The 19,464-nt window shown below is 38.1% G+C and overlaps 1 protein-coding gene across 2 annotated transcripts in view; it reads left to right on the forward strand.

Annotated features, from left to right (window-relative positions):
• The window catches only part of LOC124551357 (mitochondrial import inner membrane translocase subunit TIM44), a 50,505-nt gene that overhangs the window by 20,355 nt on the left and 10,686 nt on the right, over positions 1–19,464 (forward strand). For both annotated transcript variants that reach the window (XM_047126391.1, XM_047126392.1), the window contains exon 6: positions 5,566–5,892. In XM_047126391.1, the coding sequence (XP_046982347.1) occupies positions 5,566–5,892 (327 nt within the window). The remainder of the gene's footprint in view (positions 1–5,565; positions 5,893–19,464) is intronic.

Genomic DNA, 19,464 nt, shown 5'->3' on the forward strand with positions numbered 1-19,464 from the left:
TTTAGCAATGTTTTAAATCATCGAGCAAGGTGGGTGACGTCTGCCATCGGCGGAATCACCCGTTATCGGCTGCACTGTCACTGTATCCTTAACTGTTGTGCACAGTGCAAGCTTTGGATCATCTATTTTACACCTTACAATACGAAGAATTTCCTGATTAGTGACAGATGTGACGACACCAGTGTTTTATCAACTGGAGGAGCAGAAGTCATTACTCCAAAGTCAAAAACAAGAACTATTTATTGCTAGGATTCATGAAACTCCAACCAGTGGTGAAGTACATCTGCAGTGTGTAATTTATATAACCATTTTAGATGCTGACAGAACAAAGCCTGAAAGGTTAGACACATGCTGAAACCAAAACATCCTGAATTAATGGAAAAACCAAAAAGATTTTTTTTTTCAGGAAATTAAATGTTTTACTGCATTCTCAGGAGAACTGTACTAAAATGATGAGTGTGACTTCTAAGGCCCTTTTATCCTCTTACCAGATTTTGCAAAGGATTGCTAAATGTGAGAAACCACACAAGGTGGTAAAAATTCTGGTTTTACCAGCAGCAGCAGTTGATGTAGTGTCACATTGTGTGGTGAGTCACGTGCTAAACAGTTGAAAAGTATTCCTGTCTCTAATGACACTGTGCGTAGAAAAATCTTTGACATTTTTCACGACATTTTTGAGCAGTTAATAAATAATTTGCATTACAATTGCTTTGCACTTCAAGTGTATGAAGCAACTGATATTCATGAAGATGCTCATTTGATTGCTTATGTTCATTTCATTGACGAGTTTAACATTCAAGAGGAATTGTTATTCTGTGAGGCGTCAATACTTCTTTAGTCAAAATGGAATATCGTAGAATAGGTGCATTGGAGAATGCCCATATGGAGCTCAGTGTCTGGAATTTGTGGTGGATTGGAAACGAAAGTTAAATCTGTAGCTCCTGATGCAGTATTGACTCACTGCATGATACAGTGGGAGGCTCTGGCCGCTAAAGAAACCTCTTAATGATTTGCTGTGAATGGATATAGAAACAGTTAATATTATTAAGTCAAAATATATAAATTCAAGGCTTCTTAAAGCGCTACATGAGAAGATGGATGATGAACACACTCATTTGCTCTTTTTCTTAGTAGTGTTGATGGCTTGCAAGGTGTAAAGTACTAAAAAGAATGTTTGAACTGAGGAATAAGATATTCTGTTTTTTAAAGGAGAGAAGTCATTCTCTGGAGGAGAATTTTCTATTGAAAATGGCTTACTTCACTGACCCTTTTGAGAAGTACTATCTTGTCCTGTAAAAGTGAAGACTTTCATAAAGAAATTAGACCTATGTCAAAACTGAATGGAAAATGGCATTCTAGACATGTTCCCCACTCTAGTGTTAGGGTGTCAGAGGACACAGATAAACCAATACTTGTGCTGGAGATAAAAGTCTGTCTTCTCCATCATCTTGGAACACTAAAGTTCACTTCAAAAAGTATTTCAGCTATGATTCTGATAAATTTAATTGGATTAAAAATATGTTCAAAAATACTTCTATTTCCATCCAACGGATCTTCCAACTCCTTTTTCATCTCAGATAGAATTACAATATCAATTTTTAGGACACTGTACGTCTATCGATAAAAGCCGAACACTTGTAGGATTGCTTTGTTTGTCTGTACATCCAACTGTTAAGGCTTCTTTTTCTCAGGAATGGGTAGATGTATGAAGTTGAAATTTGTCACATACTAAGGTCTATGATCCATTGGTGGTGTAAAAAATATAACCTTCTAAGTCAATTCTATGAAAAGACACAGCCATTTATGTCACATTTTGATATTTGCAAACATACTGATCAAAACCTATAGGGTACTTCCCACTCACGTAGAATTGTGAAATGTATCAGGAAACAATGTTCCACAGTACAGGTAAAGCAAAAAATCTGAAAAATCATGATTTATAATTATATCACATGAAAAAAATAATTTTTTGCCAGCTGACTGTCTATTTGTCTCTGTCCATCTATTAAGATCCCTTTTTCTAGGAACAGGTAGACGTGTTGAGTTGAAATTTGTGATATACTGAGATGTGTGGTCTCGTGGGAGGGGAAAAACTTTAGTACGTTGTTCTTGAAGTCTGAAGGTATTTCACTGGTCTCGGATATTCTTCACACCAGGGAATGTTGTCTGTTCTAAGTTTGATAAACTGGATATATTCATCACTGTAATCTGCAATCCTTACTTATATAAAACAGGCTTATTTTTCTGTCTGTCTGTCAGTCAGTCGCTGGTTTTTTTTAGCCCCCCCCCCCCCCCCTTAAGTTATCAGTTTTGGGCAATGTCTCCGAAACTGATAAACAACAAAATAAATAATTTAGGAGTAAAGAAATCTTCCTAGCTTTCAGAATAAATCCATTGTCGAGCTAGGGTAATCTCTCTCTCTCTCTCTCTCTCTCTCTCTCTCTCTCTCTCTCTCTCACACACACACACACACACACACACACACACACCTCTACCTACCTTTATTGGGCCTGTCAATGACTCAATGCTTCTGTTTTTCGGTAAGTGGTCTCCTTTACTCCTTAACTGTTTACATTCTACCTGAACTTTCCTACTGTATTTAAAGTGGGTCGTAATCCTCTGCTCACAAAGATAAAAAAATATTATATCTGGTTACAGTATAAAAGTTGTCTAACAAATTGTATGTTAGAGTTACAGAATAACCTATTGTAGTGGGACTGTCAGTTCACTCTCATTACTGAAACTGTACTCACATGCTTCCATTTTATATTAAAATTTAAAAGAAATTTGGTTTTAGCAAACACCTGTTATTAATCTTTACTTTTGCATACGTGCGGAACCCTCCTAACACTAAACAGTTGTTATTGAATGTAATTTTTAAAATAGCTTTCACAATTTTTAAAATAGCTTTAAAAAAATGGTTTCACACCTCTCGTGGTGTAACTAGGTGCTAGGTTATCAAAACTGCACATATTTGTCATATTCCTTATTTATGCAAAAGAGGCTTATTTTTCTGCATGTCAGTCACTGATTTTTATTTCAGAATTTCTTTTAAAATCTTAATATAAAGTGACAGCGTATGAGTATGGTTTTAGTGTATGACTATGAAGTCATAGTTCCTTTATGATAGGTTACTTTCTCACTAAAACGTATGGTATGTTATACAGCTTTTGTATTGTAATTAGATTACAAAAATTTTTAGTTTTTTTTAAACAGAAGGTTAGGATGAAATTGTAATTTATTTTTGTTGTTTAACAGATCTGGAGGTGGGCAACATTGCCCATAACCAGCAATTTTCAAAGAAAAAGCAGCTTTCAACAGACAGAAAAATAATCCTCTTTTGTATCTGCTCCAAGGTCTTTCAGTGCTCTATTGAATTCTTCATCCATCTCGTATTCATCCAGTTCCTTTTCCCTTGTGCAATATCGTCTTCAAATAACTTTCCTTTGTATAACCCTAACTAACCAAGCAGCTATCAACAGACACAAAACTAATCCTCTTTCGTATCTTCTCCGAAGTCTTTCAGTGCTCTGTCGAATTCTTCACCCATCTCGTATACATCCAGTTCCTTTTCCCTAGCACAATATTGTCTTCAAGTAGCTTTCCTTTATATAACCCTTGTGTATACTCATTCCACTTTTCAAGATTTATCTTCTTTGGTTAGTACTGGATCTATGCACGCCATAAGTGTTTGCACAGATGCAAAGCTTGAGAGTAAACTTTGGCACATATTTCTGTCAGAAAAACTGAACATACAGAGGATTAAGGAAAAGTTTCTGCCATGAATGCATCAGAACAGTCCGAATTTTCTTTCAAAGCTTGTCACTGGAGATAAAAATGTGGTTTATGAGAACGACACCCCTAAGAAGCAGTCATTGCAATGAAAGAGTGTGCATTGATCTCGACCAACAAAGCTTGGCAAGTCAAGAGTAACATCATGTCCACATTGATCTTTTGTGTGTGTGCACTGATGGGATTGTACATAAGGAGTTCATCCCTTCCAGACAGACTCTGTTAAGCTGTTTTAATATGTTTAAGGGAGGACATGATGTGAAATCATTGACAGAAGTGGTATATGAATGATGGGGTACTTCACCATGTCAGTGCAGAAAAGAATGCAGCCAACATCAGGAATTTTTCACTAGTAACAAAATGATTTTTGCTCCTCTAACCTCTATCTCCCTTGTGGTATGTAAACCACTTGTATGGAATTCAAAGAAAGCAACTGTTCTTTAACCTACAAACTTTACTGAAGTAATATTCAGTGTTTAGTTTGTGGTAGATTCGGACATCTGTGTCAGTACAGGTGGAATTACTTAACTTTTGACTTCATCTTGTTCGTTACTTTGTCTAGTAGGTATATTCTGCTTAGCTAGAGATCCTAAGGTTGCAGGTTGTTAATATGTGCCATTAAAAAAATTCATTAAAGCATGTTGTGTTTCTTCTTCACTATTAATTTTAATACATTTTTAACACATTTGTAACACTGCACTTTTGCAAATACTACATGATTAATAATCATGCTTTCCCTATTTGCGTGTTTCACAACCTCAATCTACATGTACTTAGTGCAATGGACGAATAGCCCATCAGATACAGGTGCTTTCTACCAACTCTATATAGGGTCAACAATGATAGCTTGCAACTATCAATTATTACAGTCTGTTATAAGTTGAGCATTTATTTATATCGCTAATAAATTTACAAGTGATGTTATGAAAATAAAAAAAAAAAATCAGTAATGATCTTTAACATTAATTACCTAGGAATCAAATTATGGCTCTTTTAAATATGTCAAGAAAATTCTAGAAAAATACTAGTGTCATTAGAATCAGTGTAGCTTTAGTATTAACAATACATTTGTTTTCATGTCAACTGTAGGCACATATATATAGCCTCAATTAAACTGTAATATTATTAGTAGTATTTTTATGTATCACATAGCACAAATTCAGGAAGTATCGAGTACTACAGTATGTGGTGGAAAGAAGTTCCTCTGACCAGTTCCATACGCTCCCCAACTGCTCTATTTACCAGACATAGCTCCAGATGACTTTGTCCCCTAGCTTAGGATGGAAACAAGTTGAAGGGATGAAGATTTGATATGATAGAGGTGATTCAGGTGAACTACAGGGGATACTAAACATCCTAACAAAGAAAGACTTCCAGGTTGATTTTCAAAAGTAGCAGAAATTTTGGGATTTAGTCACCGAGGGGATTACTTTGAAGATGAAGATGATGGTGCAGAATGAGATCTAGGTGAGACATAATAATTTTAAAATGTATTTCATGAACTTTTGGATACCACCTCATATACTAAAGGATCCGGAGTACATGTAATCACACTTCACATTTTCCTTCGCACAGTCTCTTCCTCGCTCTCCGTAGGTTACTAAGCGGAAGATTATATTTTCAGAAATTTTTGTTGCCATCATTGAACATCGTAATGAAACTAATTGCATTTTCCTTTTATGGCAAGAATTAGTCTTTTCCCCCATGTAAAATTGTAATTTATTTATATTTGTGACTAATCTTTGAATTTAAATTACTTTTTATTTGCTTCAGGTTCTACCAAAGCTGGCAGAATTTTCGCGACAACAACCCATATGTCGGTAAGATACTGGACTGGAAGACACGTTACGATGAATCGGACAATCCAGTGGTACGTGCCTCCAGACTACTAACTGATAAAGTGTCAGATGTGGTCGGCGGTCTCTTTCAGAAGACAGAGCTGTCCGAGACAATGACTGAGCTGGTGAAACTGGATCCTAATTTCGATCGACATCGTTTTCTTAGAGACTGTGAGACGGACATAATTCCAAACATCCTAGAAGCCATATCCAGAGGAGATCTGGAAGTTTTGCGGGACTGGTGCCATGACGCTCCATACTCGTAAGTAATCCTCTGGGATATCATCGTTGATTTACAATCAACACCTGTATATCAGTTTGGACTGTGCTACATCCATATTGTGGTTGAAGCTCATATCTGTCCATTTTTTCCCTTGAGCAAATACAAATTCTTTTTGTTTAACACTCAGACATGTTTTGTTGGTTGGCTGATTTGGGCGAGGGGACCAATCAGAGGAGTAATCGTTCTCATCGGACTGGGGAAGGATGAGGAGGGAAGTTTGCCGTGCCCTTTCAAAGGAACCATTCCGGCATTTGCCTTGAGCCTGTCATGTTTCAGTGAAGTTTAGTGATTGAGGATTCATTTGTTTTTTGTCAAATAGGATGTACATAAATTTTGAAGTCTTCTTCTGTAGTCATTCATTTTCTGGTCATCTTCTTCAGTAAGTTTTCAGAAAATTGCCCAGTACCGTTTCATTTGTTCTGATCTTTTTCGTTGTTCCTCATCTAAAAATTGACCAGTACGTTTTCATTCATTCTCATCTTTTTTGTTGTTCCTCATCTGTAAATACATTTTTCATTGTATGTCACTTGCCAATTTTTGGTTTAAATATTATGTTTATGTTTTTTGAAATACTTTAAATTTTCTGTTTTGTTTTTCAAAGCATTCAGCATTAATTCTAGCTCTTTCATATACTTCCTGATTTCCTTTATCTATCCCATTGTTGCTTCATCTTCCTAAGTTTATATATAATTTTTCTTGGTAATCTGGTTTCTGTTGTCCTCATAATGTGACACACACACACACACACACACACACACACACACACAGAGAGAGAGAGAGAGAGAGAGAGAGAGAGAGAGAGAGAGAGAGAGAGAGAGAGAGAGAGGGGGGGGGGGGGGACTTTTTTCTTCCGTATCTGTAATGGGCTCGGGTTCATTGTACACCACTTCATTTGAGACTACTGACCATTTTCCAGTTTCCTGATATTTTGTGTTTATCCATGTTCTAGCTATTCTTGTCTCTACTTTTGGGATTTTGTTAATTCTGTTTTAGTGACTCTGAAGAGAGTTTCACTGCTGTATGTCACCCCTGGTTGAACCACTGTCTTATAATGTTTTAATTTAGATTGATAGATATTTTTTACTGCATGTAGGCCATGTTCATTTTTCAGCTTTTATCATTCTGTTAGTTCTTTCTTGCTATGCAGATTGCACATCCAAGTTGTACGTTATAATTTCTCCTTAGCATTTAAATTGTTTCACTATTTTTATTTTCCTGTTATGTGGTTGATTACTAGTGGATCTGCTACCATTCTCTCACTTTTTATCGAATGATATCTGGAGTCCTATTTTTGTGCTATATTTTGTAGACTTGTTATTTGATTTTTTTTCTTCTTGAGTGTTATTAGCTAGTAACACTAAGTCATCTTTGAGTCTCGAGCAGTTTAAGTCTATTTAATCTTTCTTGGTTACAGTTCTTAAGTTTTTATGGTTTTCCTCGTACCATTCCCTTGTCTCGTACTCCTGAGTGCAGATGAAAAGTAATGCCGATAAACCATCTCCCTGTCTCAATTATAAATGACTCAGATATCTCTCCTCTGAACTTCACTTTAGATTTGACATTTGTTAGAGTTAATTTTATCATTTCTGTTAATTTGGGATGAGTCTGAAATTCCTTAGTATATTCATCTTTGAAGTTCTGTGGGTACAATAATAAGCTTTTTTGAAGTGTTCAAAGTTTATGACTTGTTGTTTTTGTCTCATTTTGTAGTAATCCATTACCAATTTCAAAGTGATTATCTGTTCTGGACAGCATCTCTGTGGCATAAATCCTTCTAAATTCTCCTAGGTGCAGTTCAAGTTGATCTTTACAATGATTGTATAGAATTATTGTCATAACTTTATATGCAGGACCAAAAGGGAAATTCCTTTATAATTGTCTCAATTTGTCTTCTTTGTGTAAGGGGTGGATTATAGCTGTAGTCCAGTGTTCTGGTAGTTCTTCTTTGTTCAAGGTTTTCACAATGCAGTGGTGCAATATCTTCACTGGCATTTCCAAAGTTCTGCAAATGTTTGATTTTCTCCTCTTGCTTTTTAGTTTTTGAGCCCTTTCAAAGCTTTGTAGACTTCATGGCTTGTGGGTGGCTGTATGTGGTTTTTTTTTTTTTTCCTATGGGACTCAACTGCTGAGGTCATTAGTCCTCTAGAATTTAGAACTAGTTAAACCTAACTAACCTAAGGGCATCACACACATCCATGCCCGAGGCAGGATTCGAACCTGCGACCGTAGCGGTCTCGCGGTTCCAGACTGCAGTGCCTAGAACCGCTCGGCCACTTCGGCCGGCGGGTGTTTTGTTGGTGGGTATATATTTTCTGCTGTTGTTTTAAAAGGGTATCTGTGCTTATCTGAAATAAATCTGAAGATCTTCACAGTTTAGTAATTTGTTAAATGTTTCTTATAAAAGTTTTGTATTTTTTATAGCTGTGGCCATCTTATTGTTTTTATCCTTATTCGTTAATTTTGGAGGATCACATGTGAATAGTTGTCTGTTAAATTCTTTGTACTAATCCCTTAAATTTGTTTTCTTGCTAGATTTTCTGTCAGAAGTATATGTTGTTAGTATTTATGATCAACCCTTCTTATTATTTTATGGTTTACCTTTCTTTGTTCAGTGAATTGCAGTTTATGACTGATACCTTAACCAGGCTTGGTGTATATCTACTACTGTTTTATCACACTCATCATTCCACCACTGACATTTTTTCCTTGGCCTTATTAGAGCTACTTATTCAGCCTTTTGTTTCAACTGGGAAACTACTTCCTCTAGGTCATCTGTTATTTTTATATTCCTTGTTTGTTCATCACCTTCCTTGTCGTTTTTCAGTTTGAGGGTAGTAGGTTCACTTCTTTTCGGGGTGGGATGTTTTCTTTGTCAATGGAGTGAATTTAATTTGTATTATGCAATGATCTGATCCAGTATCTGTCCTTCCCCATAATTTCACATTGTAGGTTTGCCTGTGGTAATTTACACCCATACAGACATGATCCAGTTTTGAGTTTATTTGGGCTCCTCCTGAAGTATATTAGCTGTGAGATTATGTCATGGTTTTTGCAGAATTCCTCCAATCTCTTGCCATTCGTGTTTGTTCTTTTTTGTGCTGGCCATTTCCCTATTATGTTTGTATATCTCTTTTTTCCTTCCTAACTGGTCATTAAAATCTCTAATTAAAATTTTAGAGTGGCTTTTATTTGTTTGTTATCAACTGGTCTAAAAGCTTCCACAATCCATCCTCATCTTCTGTGTTCTTTCTTCATGATTTTTATCATTAGGTGGGACATGGCCATTTATTATTGTGTATATTTTATTTGCCAGACCAGTGGTACATGGCCATTATATGCCCAATTCATAAGAAGAAGGACAAAGCAAACTGTGAAAATTATCACGGTACTGCTTTAGTCAGCATGGTGTACAAAGTATTAGCCAAAGTCATTGCTATGAGACTTAACCAATTACAGAAGAAATACTCAGAGACTACCAGTGCAGTTTTCAACAGGGTAGATCAACAGAAGACCAGGTCTTCATTATAAGGCAAATAATGGAAAAGTGTTATGAATATAATGTGGATGTACACCAACTTTTAGTAGATTTTAAACAGGCCTATGATAGTGTTAAAAGGAAAGAGCTATACGACACCTTAATGGAGATGGAATTCCCAAGTAAACTTATCAGACTGGTACAGATGACCCTCACCAGCACAAAATGACAGGTAAAAGTAGAAGGAAAACTTTCTAAAGAATTTGAGGTCAATCAAGGGTTAAGACAGGGTGATGTATTATCCACGCTACTCTTCAACATAGTGTGGGAGAGAGTGATGTGAAGGGTGGAGATGATAACCGAGGTGACACTCTTTTTAACCGTATGCACCAAAATTTAGCTTATGCCAATGATGTGTGTATGCTGTCTAGAAGTTTGAAAGAAATGGAAGAAGGATTTGGCAGACTGGAAAGGAGGCAGAACAGTTGGGACTTAGAGTAAACAACACAAAAACACAGTATCTCTTTGCTTACAGGAAAAATGCTGTTGTTAAAGAGAACTTATTAAGTTGAACAGAGGCAATTATGAGAGATGTGAGAAGTTCCAATACCTGGGAGTGCTGGTTACAGAAGCTAGCAGAATAAGAGAAGAAATAAAATATGGGATTGCTGCAGGAAATAGAGCTTACTGGGCCTTAGCGAGATCCTTCAGTCATGTAGCCTGAGCAGAAAATCGAAGGTGACTGTCTATTGAACAGCCATAAGACTGGTGGTAATGTACGGCTCAGAAACATGGACAATGACTGTAGCGTAAGAAGAGCTCTTGAGAAGATGGGTGAGGAAAATATTAAGAATGATTTTTGGAGCCGTGTATGAGGCGGGGCAATGGAGGATAGGGTGAAACAAGGAATTGGAAGAACTGTATAGAAATCCTGACTTGGTGACTGAAATTAAGTGTAACAGCTTAAGATGGCTGTGCCATGTAAAGTGAATGTCAGAGGATTGAGCTGTCAAAAAGGTTTACACAGGAAATCCAGGTGGCAAAAGGAGCAAAGGGAGACCCTGAAAACGATGGCTGGACGATGTGGAAAATGATTTGAGAAATATTGGAGTCAGGAGATGGAGGAAGCAAGCAGAAAAATGTCAGGATTTGGCTGTGGTCATCAGAGGAACCAAGGCCCTGCATGGGCTTTAGTGCCAAGAAGTAAGTAAGTATATTTTATTTGCAGCTTTTATAGTTAGTGTTGATAGCCTGAGATATTGTGCTTTAAATTCTGTTATGAATTCAATTATTTTGAGACCAACCACAAATCCTGTTCTGAATTGTGTGTTCTGATGCATTGATAGTTGTCCCTGGGGGAGGGAGGGAGCAGACTAATGAGCACTTGAATTTTAATTTCCCACCATTTTCATAATTTCCGTCTACTATTCTTAGAAATACTTCTTCATTCCTCATTCCATTGGTCCATTTCACTAGAAGCATGTTTCCTCGCAATTCCATTTCAAAATTGTCAAGGTACTCCCCTTCTTTCCTTTTGGCTAACTGTGATTCAGCACCACATTATTACACTCTGTGACAAAACTGTCTCTTTGCTCAGTCAGAATTATTGTTGCTGTCACATTTACTCCTCGAATGATTGATATTCCACCAAATACTTCCCATTAGCACATTCAAAAGCTGTCTATGTGAGGCCACTCACTTTGTACTTAACCTTCAACCTAATGTGAGCTGCAAGTCAGAAGCTGTTGAAGTTAAAACTGTGAGCAACCTACGAGGCACTTGCTGTGTCCCAGCTGTGAGAGGCTCCCACAGATAAGTCGGGTTCTGTTTGGGTAGACACCTTTTACCACAGCTTCTCAGGGGAACATTAGGGATCGTAACAAACAAACCAAAAACTGATCTCTTTCAATGGACCATCAGAGACTACCAACACACATAACAAAGAGGACTCGACGACCTAATCCTCCAGAATATGGTGTAGTTATCTCAAAATAAAATGCCTGTGACAGGGCGCAAGAGTGAAAATGTATTTATATAGTGACAAAGAAAGATGAGGAGTCACTGAATAGGGGCACACTGCAGATGGGGGGAGGGACAAAAACATGAACCGGAGGCCTGTAACCAGAAACTTATACCTTTGCTTTGAAAGTATTGCCCAGTATTGTTGAGACGCTGGTCCCACTGCAACACAGGGTTATTAATGGCCATCTCATAAAACTCCTGGGGCGCTGTTATGAACCAATTCTGAACATAGTGCTCAGTATCCTCATCTGAGATGATTCTTATGCCTCTGAGAGCCTGCTCACCAAATATTTCATAACCACCGGGAGAGAGGTCTGGACTGTGTGGTGGATGACTGAAGACCTTCCATTTTGATGTCTGAAAGAGCTATTTGATTGTGTTTAACTGCGGGTGAGCTTACAACTTGGTTGCACTTTCCAGTATATTAACGACCTTTATAATCTAATTTTCTCCACTTTACAGAAAAAGCATTGTTTCTGAAGAATAAACTTTGACCAAAAGAATGCAAGCAAGATTGTTATTGATTGGCATTGAACAAACAAGTATGTTGCACAACAGTGATTAAAAACAAACTTTGTATTCAAGTTCATTGATTTAGAGTTGTTAGCTAAACTTGCAACTGATTGAAATATTAGTCATTGAGTAATAAAATACAGTCACCAGCTCATGTTTCAGCAAAACTTGTGAATTAGCATCTGTTTGGTTGCAAATGACTGTATGTGACAATTGCTGACGAGTGTTTTTGGCAATAATGAAAATAGTACACATGGAAGCTCAGATTAAAGTGCCACGTGTAGCTGTCTGCTACACTATGTTCTGTATAATCTCACAAATGAAATTTAATAATTACTGTAATGAGCACTTTAAAATTGGAAAAAACTTATACTAATTAGCCACTAGCAACATCCGAATGCAGTATGTACAGTGTCACTCACAGTAATGTTGTCTGTCGTTAGGTCTTGTGAAGCAATACCAGTGATTAATTAAAATTCTGTACCAGATTTTATAGCAGTAACGCTCAGCACGATTTGACAAACAGGAGCAACTTTATAAATAATGCCAAAATACTGAGAGCCAACATCGCATAACATGTATACTGAGGTAACAAAAGTCACGAGATACCTCCTAATATTGTGTTGGACCTCGTTTTGTCTGGCGTAATGCAGCAACTCGGCATGGCATGGACTCGACTAGTTGTTGGAAGTCCTATGCAGAAATATTGAGCCATACTGCCTCTATAGCCCTCCATAGCTGCAAAAGTGCTACTAGTGCAAGATTTTGTGCACGAACTGACTCCTCAATTATGTCCCATAAATGTTCAAAGGGATTCATGTCGGGCGATCTGAGTGACCATATGATTCGCTCAAATTGTGCAGAATGTTCTTCTTATCAATCACGAACACTTGTGGCCCGGTGACGTTACTCGTCGTCATCTGTAAAAATTCCGTCATTGTTTGGGAATGTGATGTCCATGAATGGCTGGAAATGGTCTACAAGTGGTTCAGTTGGACCAGAGGACCCACATAAAGACAGCTCGTACCATTATGGAGCCACCACCAGCTGGCACAGTGCATTCTTGACAACTTGGGTCCATGGCTTTTTGGTGTCTGTGCCACACTCAAACCCTACCATTGGCTCTTACCAACTGAAATTCGGACTCATCTGACCAAGGCACAGTTTTCTAGTCGTCGAGTGCCCAACCGATGTGGTCACAAGCCAAGGAGAGGCACTGCAGGCGATGTTGTGCTGTTAGCAAAGGCACTGTCGTCTGTTGCCATAACCCATTAATGCCGGATTCCGCCACGCAGTCCTAACCGATAAGTTCATCGTAAGTCCCACATTGATGTCTGCGGTTACTTAACCCAGTGTTGCTTGTCTGTTAGCATTGACAACACTATGCAAATGCCGCTGCTCTCAGTCTTTGGGGGAAGGCCGTCAGCCACTGCATTGTCTGCGGTGAAAGGTAATGCCTGAAATGTGGTATTCTCAGCGCTCTCTTGATACTGGATCTCGGAACACTGAATTCCCTAACAATTCCCGAAATTGGAATTTTGTGCAGCTCCAAGTATCATTCCGCGTTAGAATTCAGTTAATCCCCATCGTGCAGCCATAATCTAGTCAGAAAAATTTTCACATGAATCACCTGAATACAAATGACAGCTTGGCCAATGCTCTCCATTTTATACCTTGTGTTTCGATACTGGTGCCGTCGGCATATGTGCGTATCTCTATTCCATAACTTTTGTCATCTCACTGTATATAGAATGAACAAATACAGGCTTATTTTAAATGATGGGCCCATTTTCAAAATTTCGTATTTAATCAAGTAAAACTCCAAAATGAAAAAGATTTACACCACTGAAAAGAGGAAGATTTATGGTTTTTTTCATAATATTTGATATCAAGTTAATAATTTGTAATTAATTAGTTTTTAATAATTATTTAATAAATAGAAATGTGATAAATGTTCAATGTGGCCACCACTGGCTGCACGGCAAACATCAACGCGGTAGCCAAACTCATCCCACACACGCGAAAGTCTATCTGCTGTTACTGAATGCACGGCAGCAGTGATCTGGTTCTGCAGATCATTTAGTGTGGTTTGTAGAGGCGGGACACAAACAACTTCCTTCACATAACCCCATAAGAAATAGTTGCAGGGTATGAGATCAGGAGACCTCAGTGGCTAGAAGTGCAGAGCCAGGTCCTCAAGTCCCCTGCGATTGATCAAGTGCTGAGGAACGGAATCATTCAAAAAGCCTCGTACATCACAGTGCCAATGGAGTGGAGCTCCATGCTGTTGGAAAATGAAGTCCTGGGAATCTTTCATAACTTGAGTTAACAGCCATTGTTCCAGTATGTTCAAGTACGTGGTTCCCGTTACAGCTCTTTCCGCAAAGAAAAATGGTCCATAAACCTTTGTATGGGATACCGCACAGAACATGTTGATCTTTAGTGAGTCTCTTTCATATTGCAATGGTGAATGTGGATTTTCCAAACCCCATATACGAACATTGTGTCTGTTGACTTTACCACTAAGGTGGAATGTCACGTCATTGGTAAAACTTACATGCACTGCAGAAAGTGGTTATTCAGGCATTTGACAGGTGGTTGCATTATTGTAATTGGACAGTGCATATACATAATTCTGTGGAAAACATCTATATATACGTCTACATAGGTACTCTGTAAACTACTGTGAAGTGCATTTAAGAGCGCACCTTCCATTGTACCCATTGTTAAGGATTCTTTTCAGTCAATTAACATAAGGAAGATGAAATGAATAATCATCTCAGTGATTCTGTGCACTCTGAGATTACCCGAATCTTGTCTTTGCGGTTGCTGAGGAGTGATATGTCGGGGCTATAGTTCTAGACCCTTCAATTGATTCTGTATCTTGAAACTTTGTAAGAATGCTTTTGCAAGATTATTGATGTCTTTAACCAGATGTTTGCCAGTTGAGGTTTTTTAGTATTATTGTGATGGCCTCACATGAATTAAAGCTGTGACCATTTATGCTGTCCTTCTTTGTATGTGTTCAATATTCCCTGCTAATCCTAGTTAGTATAGGTCCCACAGACATGAGCAGTATTCACAGTTGGGTCACACCAGTGTTCTGCAAGCATTCGTTTATAGACTGACTAAATTTCCCTAGAATCCTAACAATGTACCAATTTGCCACCTGCTTTACCTATGACTGAGCCTACATGATTGTTCCATTTCAGATCCCTACAAATTGTTATACTCAAATATTAGTATGGTTGATCTATTCCGATTCTGAATTATTGATTGTAGTGTGTCATGTTTTGAGTTTTGTAAAATGTACAAGTTTAAATTTTTAATAATCAAGATCCGCCTGGATGTTTGTACAACCATTTTCACAGAGTCTTGAAAAATAAACCTCGCCAAACAGCTGTTGTAAGATCTGTTAACAGTACTGTCAGTTTCAGAATGTTAGTTGACGTCTAAATAAAGAGAGATAGCATAAGGAGGAATTAAAAAATCGAAGTGACACTAGGATCCAAAAGAAAATAATTTCCAATTCTGCACTTGCATGAGCCTATTACATCACACATCAGATCAGTCACTGTTATAGTCCAGTACATAAGGTTTATAATCTGGAATGGGTAAATAGTCCTTAATCATATACAGATCAGTCAAAATGTTTTGCCAGGCACGCACGCACGGCACGCACTGAAGATACAAAGAAACTGGTACACGTGCCTAATATCATGTAGGCCCCCCGTGAGCAAGCAGAAGTGCCGCAACACTTAGTGCTGGAGGGAATTGGCAATGTGAATCCTGCAGCGCTGCCCATACATCCTAAGAGTACGAGGGGGTGGAGATCTCTTCTGAACAGCATGTTGTTGCAAGGCATTCCAGATATGCCCAGTAATTTCATGTCTTGGGTGTTTAGTGGCCAGCGGAAGTGTTTAAGCTCACAAGAGTGTACCTGGAACCACTCTGCAGTAATTATGGATGTGTGCAGTGTCGCTTTGTCCTGCTGGAACTGCCCAAGTCCATCAGGATGCACAATGAACATGAATGGATGCAGGTGTTCAGACAGGATGCTTACGTATGTGTCACCTGTCAAGAGTTGTTTCTAGACGTATCAGAGGTCCCATATCACTCCATATGCCCATGCCCCACACCATTACAGAGCCTCCACCAGTTTGAACAGTCCCCTGTTGACAAGCAGGATCCACAGGTTCATGAGGCTGTCTCCCTAACCCTACGCATCCATCTGCTTGATACAATTTGAAACGACACTTGTCCAACCAGGCAACATGTTTCCAGTCATCAACAGTCCAATGTTGGTGTTGATGGGCCCAGGCGAGGAGTAGAGCTTAGTGTCGTGTAGTCATCTAGGGTAGACGAGTGGACCTTCAGCTCCAAAACCCCATATCGATGAAGTTTCATTGAATGGTTCGCACACTGATGCTTGTTGATGGCCCAGCATTGAAATCTGCAGCAATTTCGCAGAAGGGTTACACTTCTGTCACAGTGAAAAATTCTCTTCAGTCATCGTTGGCCACGAACTTGCGGGATCTTCTCGCATCTGCAGTGATGTTGGAAATTTGATGTTTTATCGGATTCCTTATGCTCACTGTACACTCGTGACACGGTCGTACGTGAAAATTCCCACTTCATCGCTACCTCGGGGATGCTGTGTCCCATCGCTCATGCACCGACTATAACACCATGTTCAAACTTACTTAAATCTTGATAAACTGCCATTGTAGCAGCCGTAACCAATGTAGCAACTGCACTGGACACTTGTTGTCTTATATAGACATTGCCCACTGCAGTGGTGTATTCTGCCTGTTTATATATCTCTGAATTTGAATATGCATGCCTATACCAATTTCTTTGTCTCTTCAGTGAAAAATACATAATTGACAAAAACAAATTTAAATGTAGTAGTTAACTTATTTTCAGATCATTTACAGCACAGTGGCCTTCCCATAATTCCCGGTCAGATTATAATAAATTCATCAAAGCAGTGATGAAAGCCAAAATTTAAAACATGCAGAATGAATCATATGGCCTTAAAAGGTGGACAGCCCTAAACGAACAACAAAGTTGTACAAACAGGAAAAGGGACTTGAAAGATGAATGGCAATATTGACCCTAGAAGCGTACACCAGGGTCACTCTGACACAAGAGTTTTTTGTTTGTCAGTCTGTATGCACCACTGCACGTACACAGCCCATTGCCACCAATGTTAGCATTGAGTGAAATTTAGTACAGAACAGATGTTTGAAATTGTTGTTTAATTAATTTCACAGAAATATTTTTGATGGTTCACTGTGATCCTCTGAAGTAAACATTATGTATGTGTTCTGTCGCTGAGTGTGAAGTTCGTCTGTGTGAAAGTGGCACGTAGAGATGACATTTTACTAATGGAAGATGCTATATGGGAAACATTGTTACAAGAGCTCAATTGTGAAAGTGGCTTTAGTGATAGAAAGTGATACTGAAGTTGATGCTTCTACAGCAGTTATGGGCAGTGGCGAAATTGATCAGTCCACTGAATCTTCAGACTGAAGTGAAGAAAATACAGTCATCCATGTTAAGAATGGTCATGTTGAAACATCTGTCGCTAATAGTTGAGGCCTGACAGCTGCCAATAATATTGTAGTCCATATTCCAAGAGTATAGAAATAATGAATGAACGGATTTATGAATAATTGAGAAATATTTGTGTAATATGTGCATTTCATTAAGTCGATGGCATCTTCATCTAATTAAACTGCAAATAAAGTCTTTAGATCCAGATCACTTTAAGATTTCTTCGTTGAAAAGTTTCCATGACAGTTTTTACTTCGTCTTGAATATTGGATGCATTAATACTAATATTGATTGGAAAAGTATGTAACAGAGATGAAATTAAATGAGTTTACTATATGAGAGTCCAATTTCATTATGAAATATTCTATTTTCAGGCAATTTTCCCAGCAAATAATTGAGGGTCACTGTGACTCTGGTGTACAGTTCATGTGACAGTTTGAGGTGCACACTATCAGGGTTAAATAGTAGATGTTATCTAAAGGCAGGACTCAGTATGACCCACGGAAAGGTGTCTGGCGTGAAGTTAAATATGAGACATTTATTTTTAGTTTAAATAACTTTTGATTCAAAAATGGACTGCTTGGCGATCAACAACAACTGAAAGCATTGGAAATTTTTTTCGAAACAATTAGTATACTCCATCTTTGAATTGCCTTGAGTACCACAGTCATAGCCTTCCGGAATCTGAAATAGTGTTGAAACTCTTTCCTTTTATTGCTGTTTTCCATTCTAGAAATAACCAAAAGCCACACAGAGACAAATCAAATTAATAATAAGGGTGTTCAAGCACAACAATACATTTTTGAGCCAAGAAATCACATATGATCTCGGTTTTTTGTGCACTAGTGCATTGTCGTCACCCATAAACAATATAATACACCCAAGTAGTAATCTGCATTCAACGTTTAACCTTCTGGAATGTGTTCTTATGGATAATTGCTTTATAATCAAAGAAAACACTGTCTTGAGATGGCTTTCCTGCTTGCACACTTTTTTCAGTCTTGGAGATTCCAGACCTCTCCACTCCAAGCTTTGGCTCTGTGTAAGTGGGTGGTACTGAAAGCACTACATTTTCTTGACCTGTTATGATCGAGACACAAAGTCTGGGTCCCTAACAACCGATCTTTTTTTGTCTCTGCTGTGTTCCACCCTGCAATCTTTTTGATCATCAGTGAGTGGGGCACAAAGGGACAACAGATCTTCTGGCTGCACAAATTTTCAGTTAGAATGTGGTGCACAGTGGTTTTATGAATTCAGGTGAGCTATTCAATTAACTTGATAGATGCACTGTGATCATTTTGAAGAACTTCTGCCAGTTTTTGAACATTTTCTTTTATTTGAACTGTGCGTAATGCTCTTTCTATCATTGTGAAACCTTTCATTCTACTAAAAAAGTTTTCACAGCTCATTGCTTCACTACAACTCATTGCTTCACTACCATAAATAGTTGTTATCATTTTAAAAGTGTGTGTAGCATTTTTACTTAATTTAAAATAAAACTTGATGTTTGCATGTTGTTCCGTTGCTCCTTTCACAACTGAAGTTCAAAACATATTGATTGAGTTTCAGTTTTACAAACAGTCTGTGATGCCAGTGCTATTAAATTTAAAACAGAAGGTAGCTGAAATACCTTGCTAGTTTATATGTACATCCATGGCATTAGTAGTTATGAAAATATGAAATCAGTCACCTTTCCTGTTGGACTGACTGTATATAATGCTGGTAACTAGACTGTACCAATTGAATATGGTAATGGAAAGTCCTGGTGGAATGTCCATACTTTAATCAGTCATGATGACAACTTGATGAAAAGAAAAGGTGCCAAGTCATTCAGTGGCACATAAAGAAGTTGGAGAACCTCGCTAGATTTTGGATGAGTTCTCCTTCAGAGAAATCAACAGGCCAATGGAGCTGCAGTAACGGCAAAATGTAGTCAGCCGGGACAAGGTCTCTCTCTCTCTCTCTCTCTCTCTCTCTCTCTC

This window comes from Schistocerca americana, chromosome 9, assembly GCF_021461395.2.
Source record: "Schistocerca americana isolate TAMUIC-IGC-003095 chromosome 9, iqSchAmer2.1, whole genome shotgun sequence".
Classification (NCBI taxonomy): domain Eukaryota; kingdom Metazoa; phylum Arthropoda; class Insecta; order Orthoptera; family Acrididae; genus Schistocerca; species Schistocerca americana.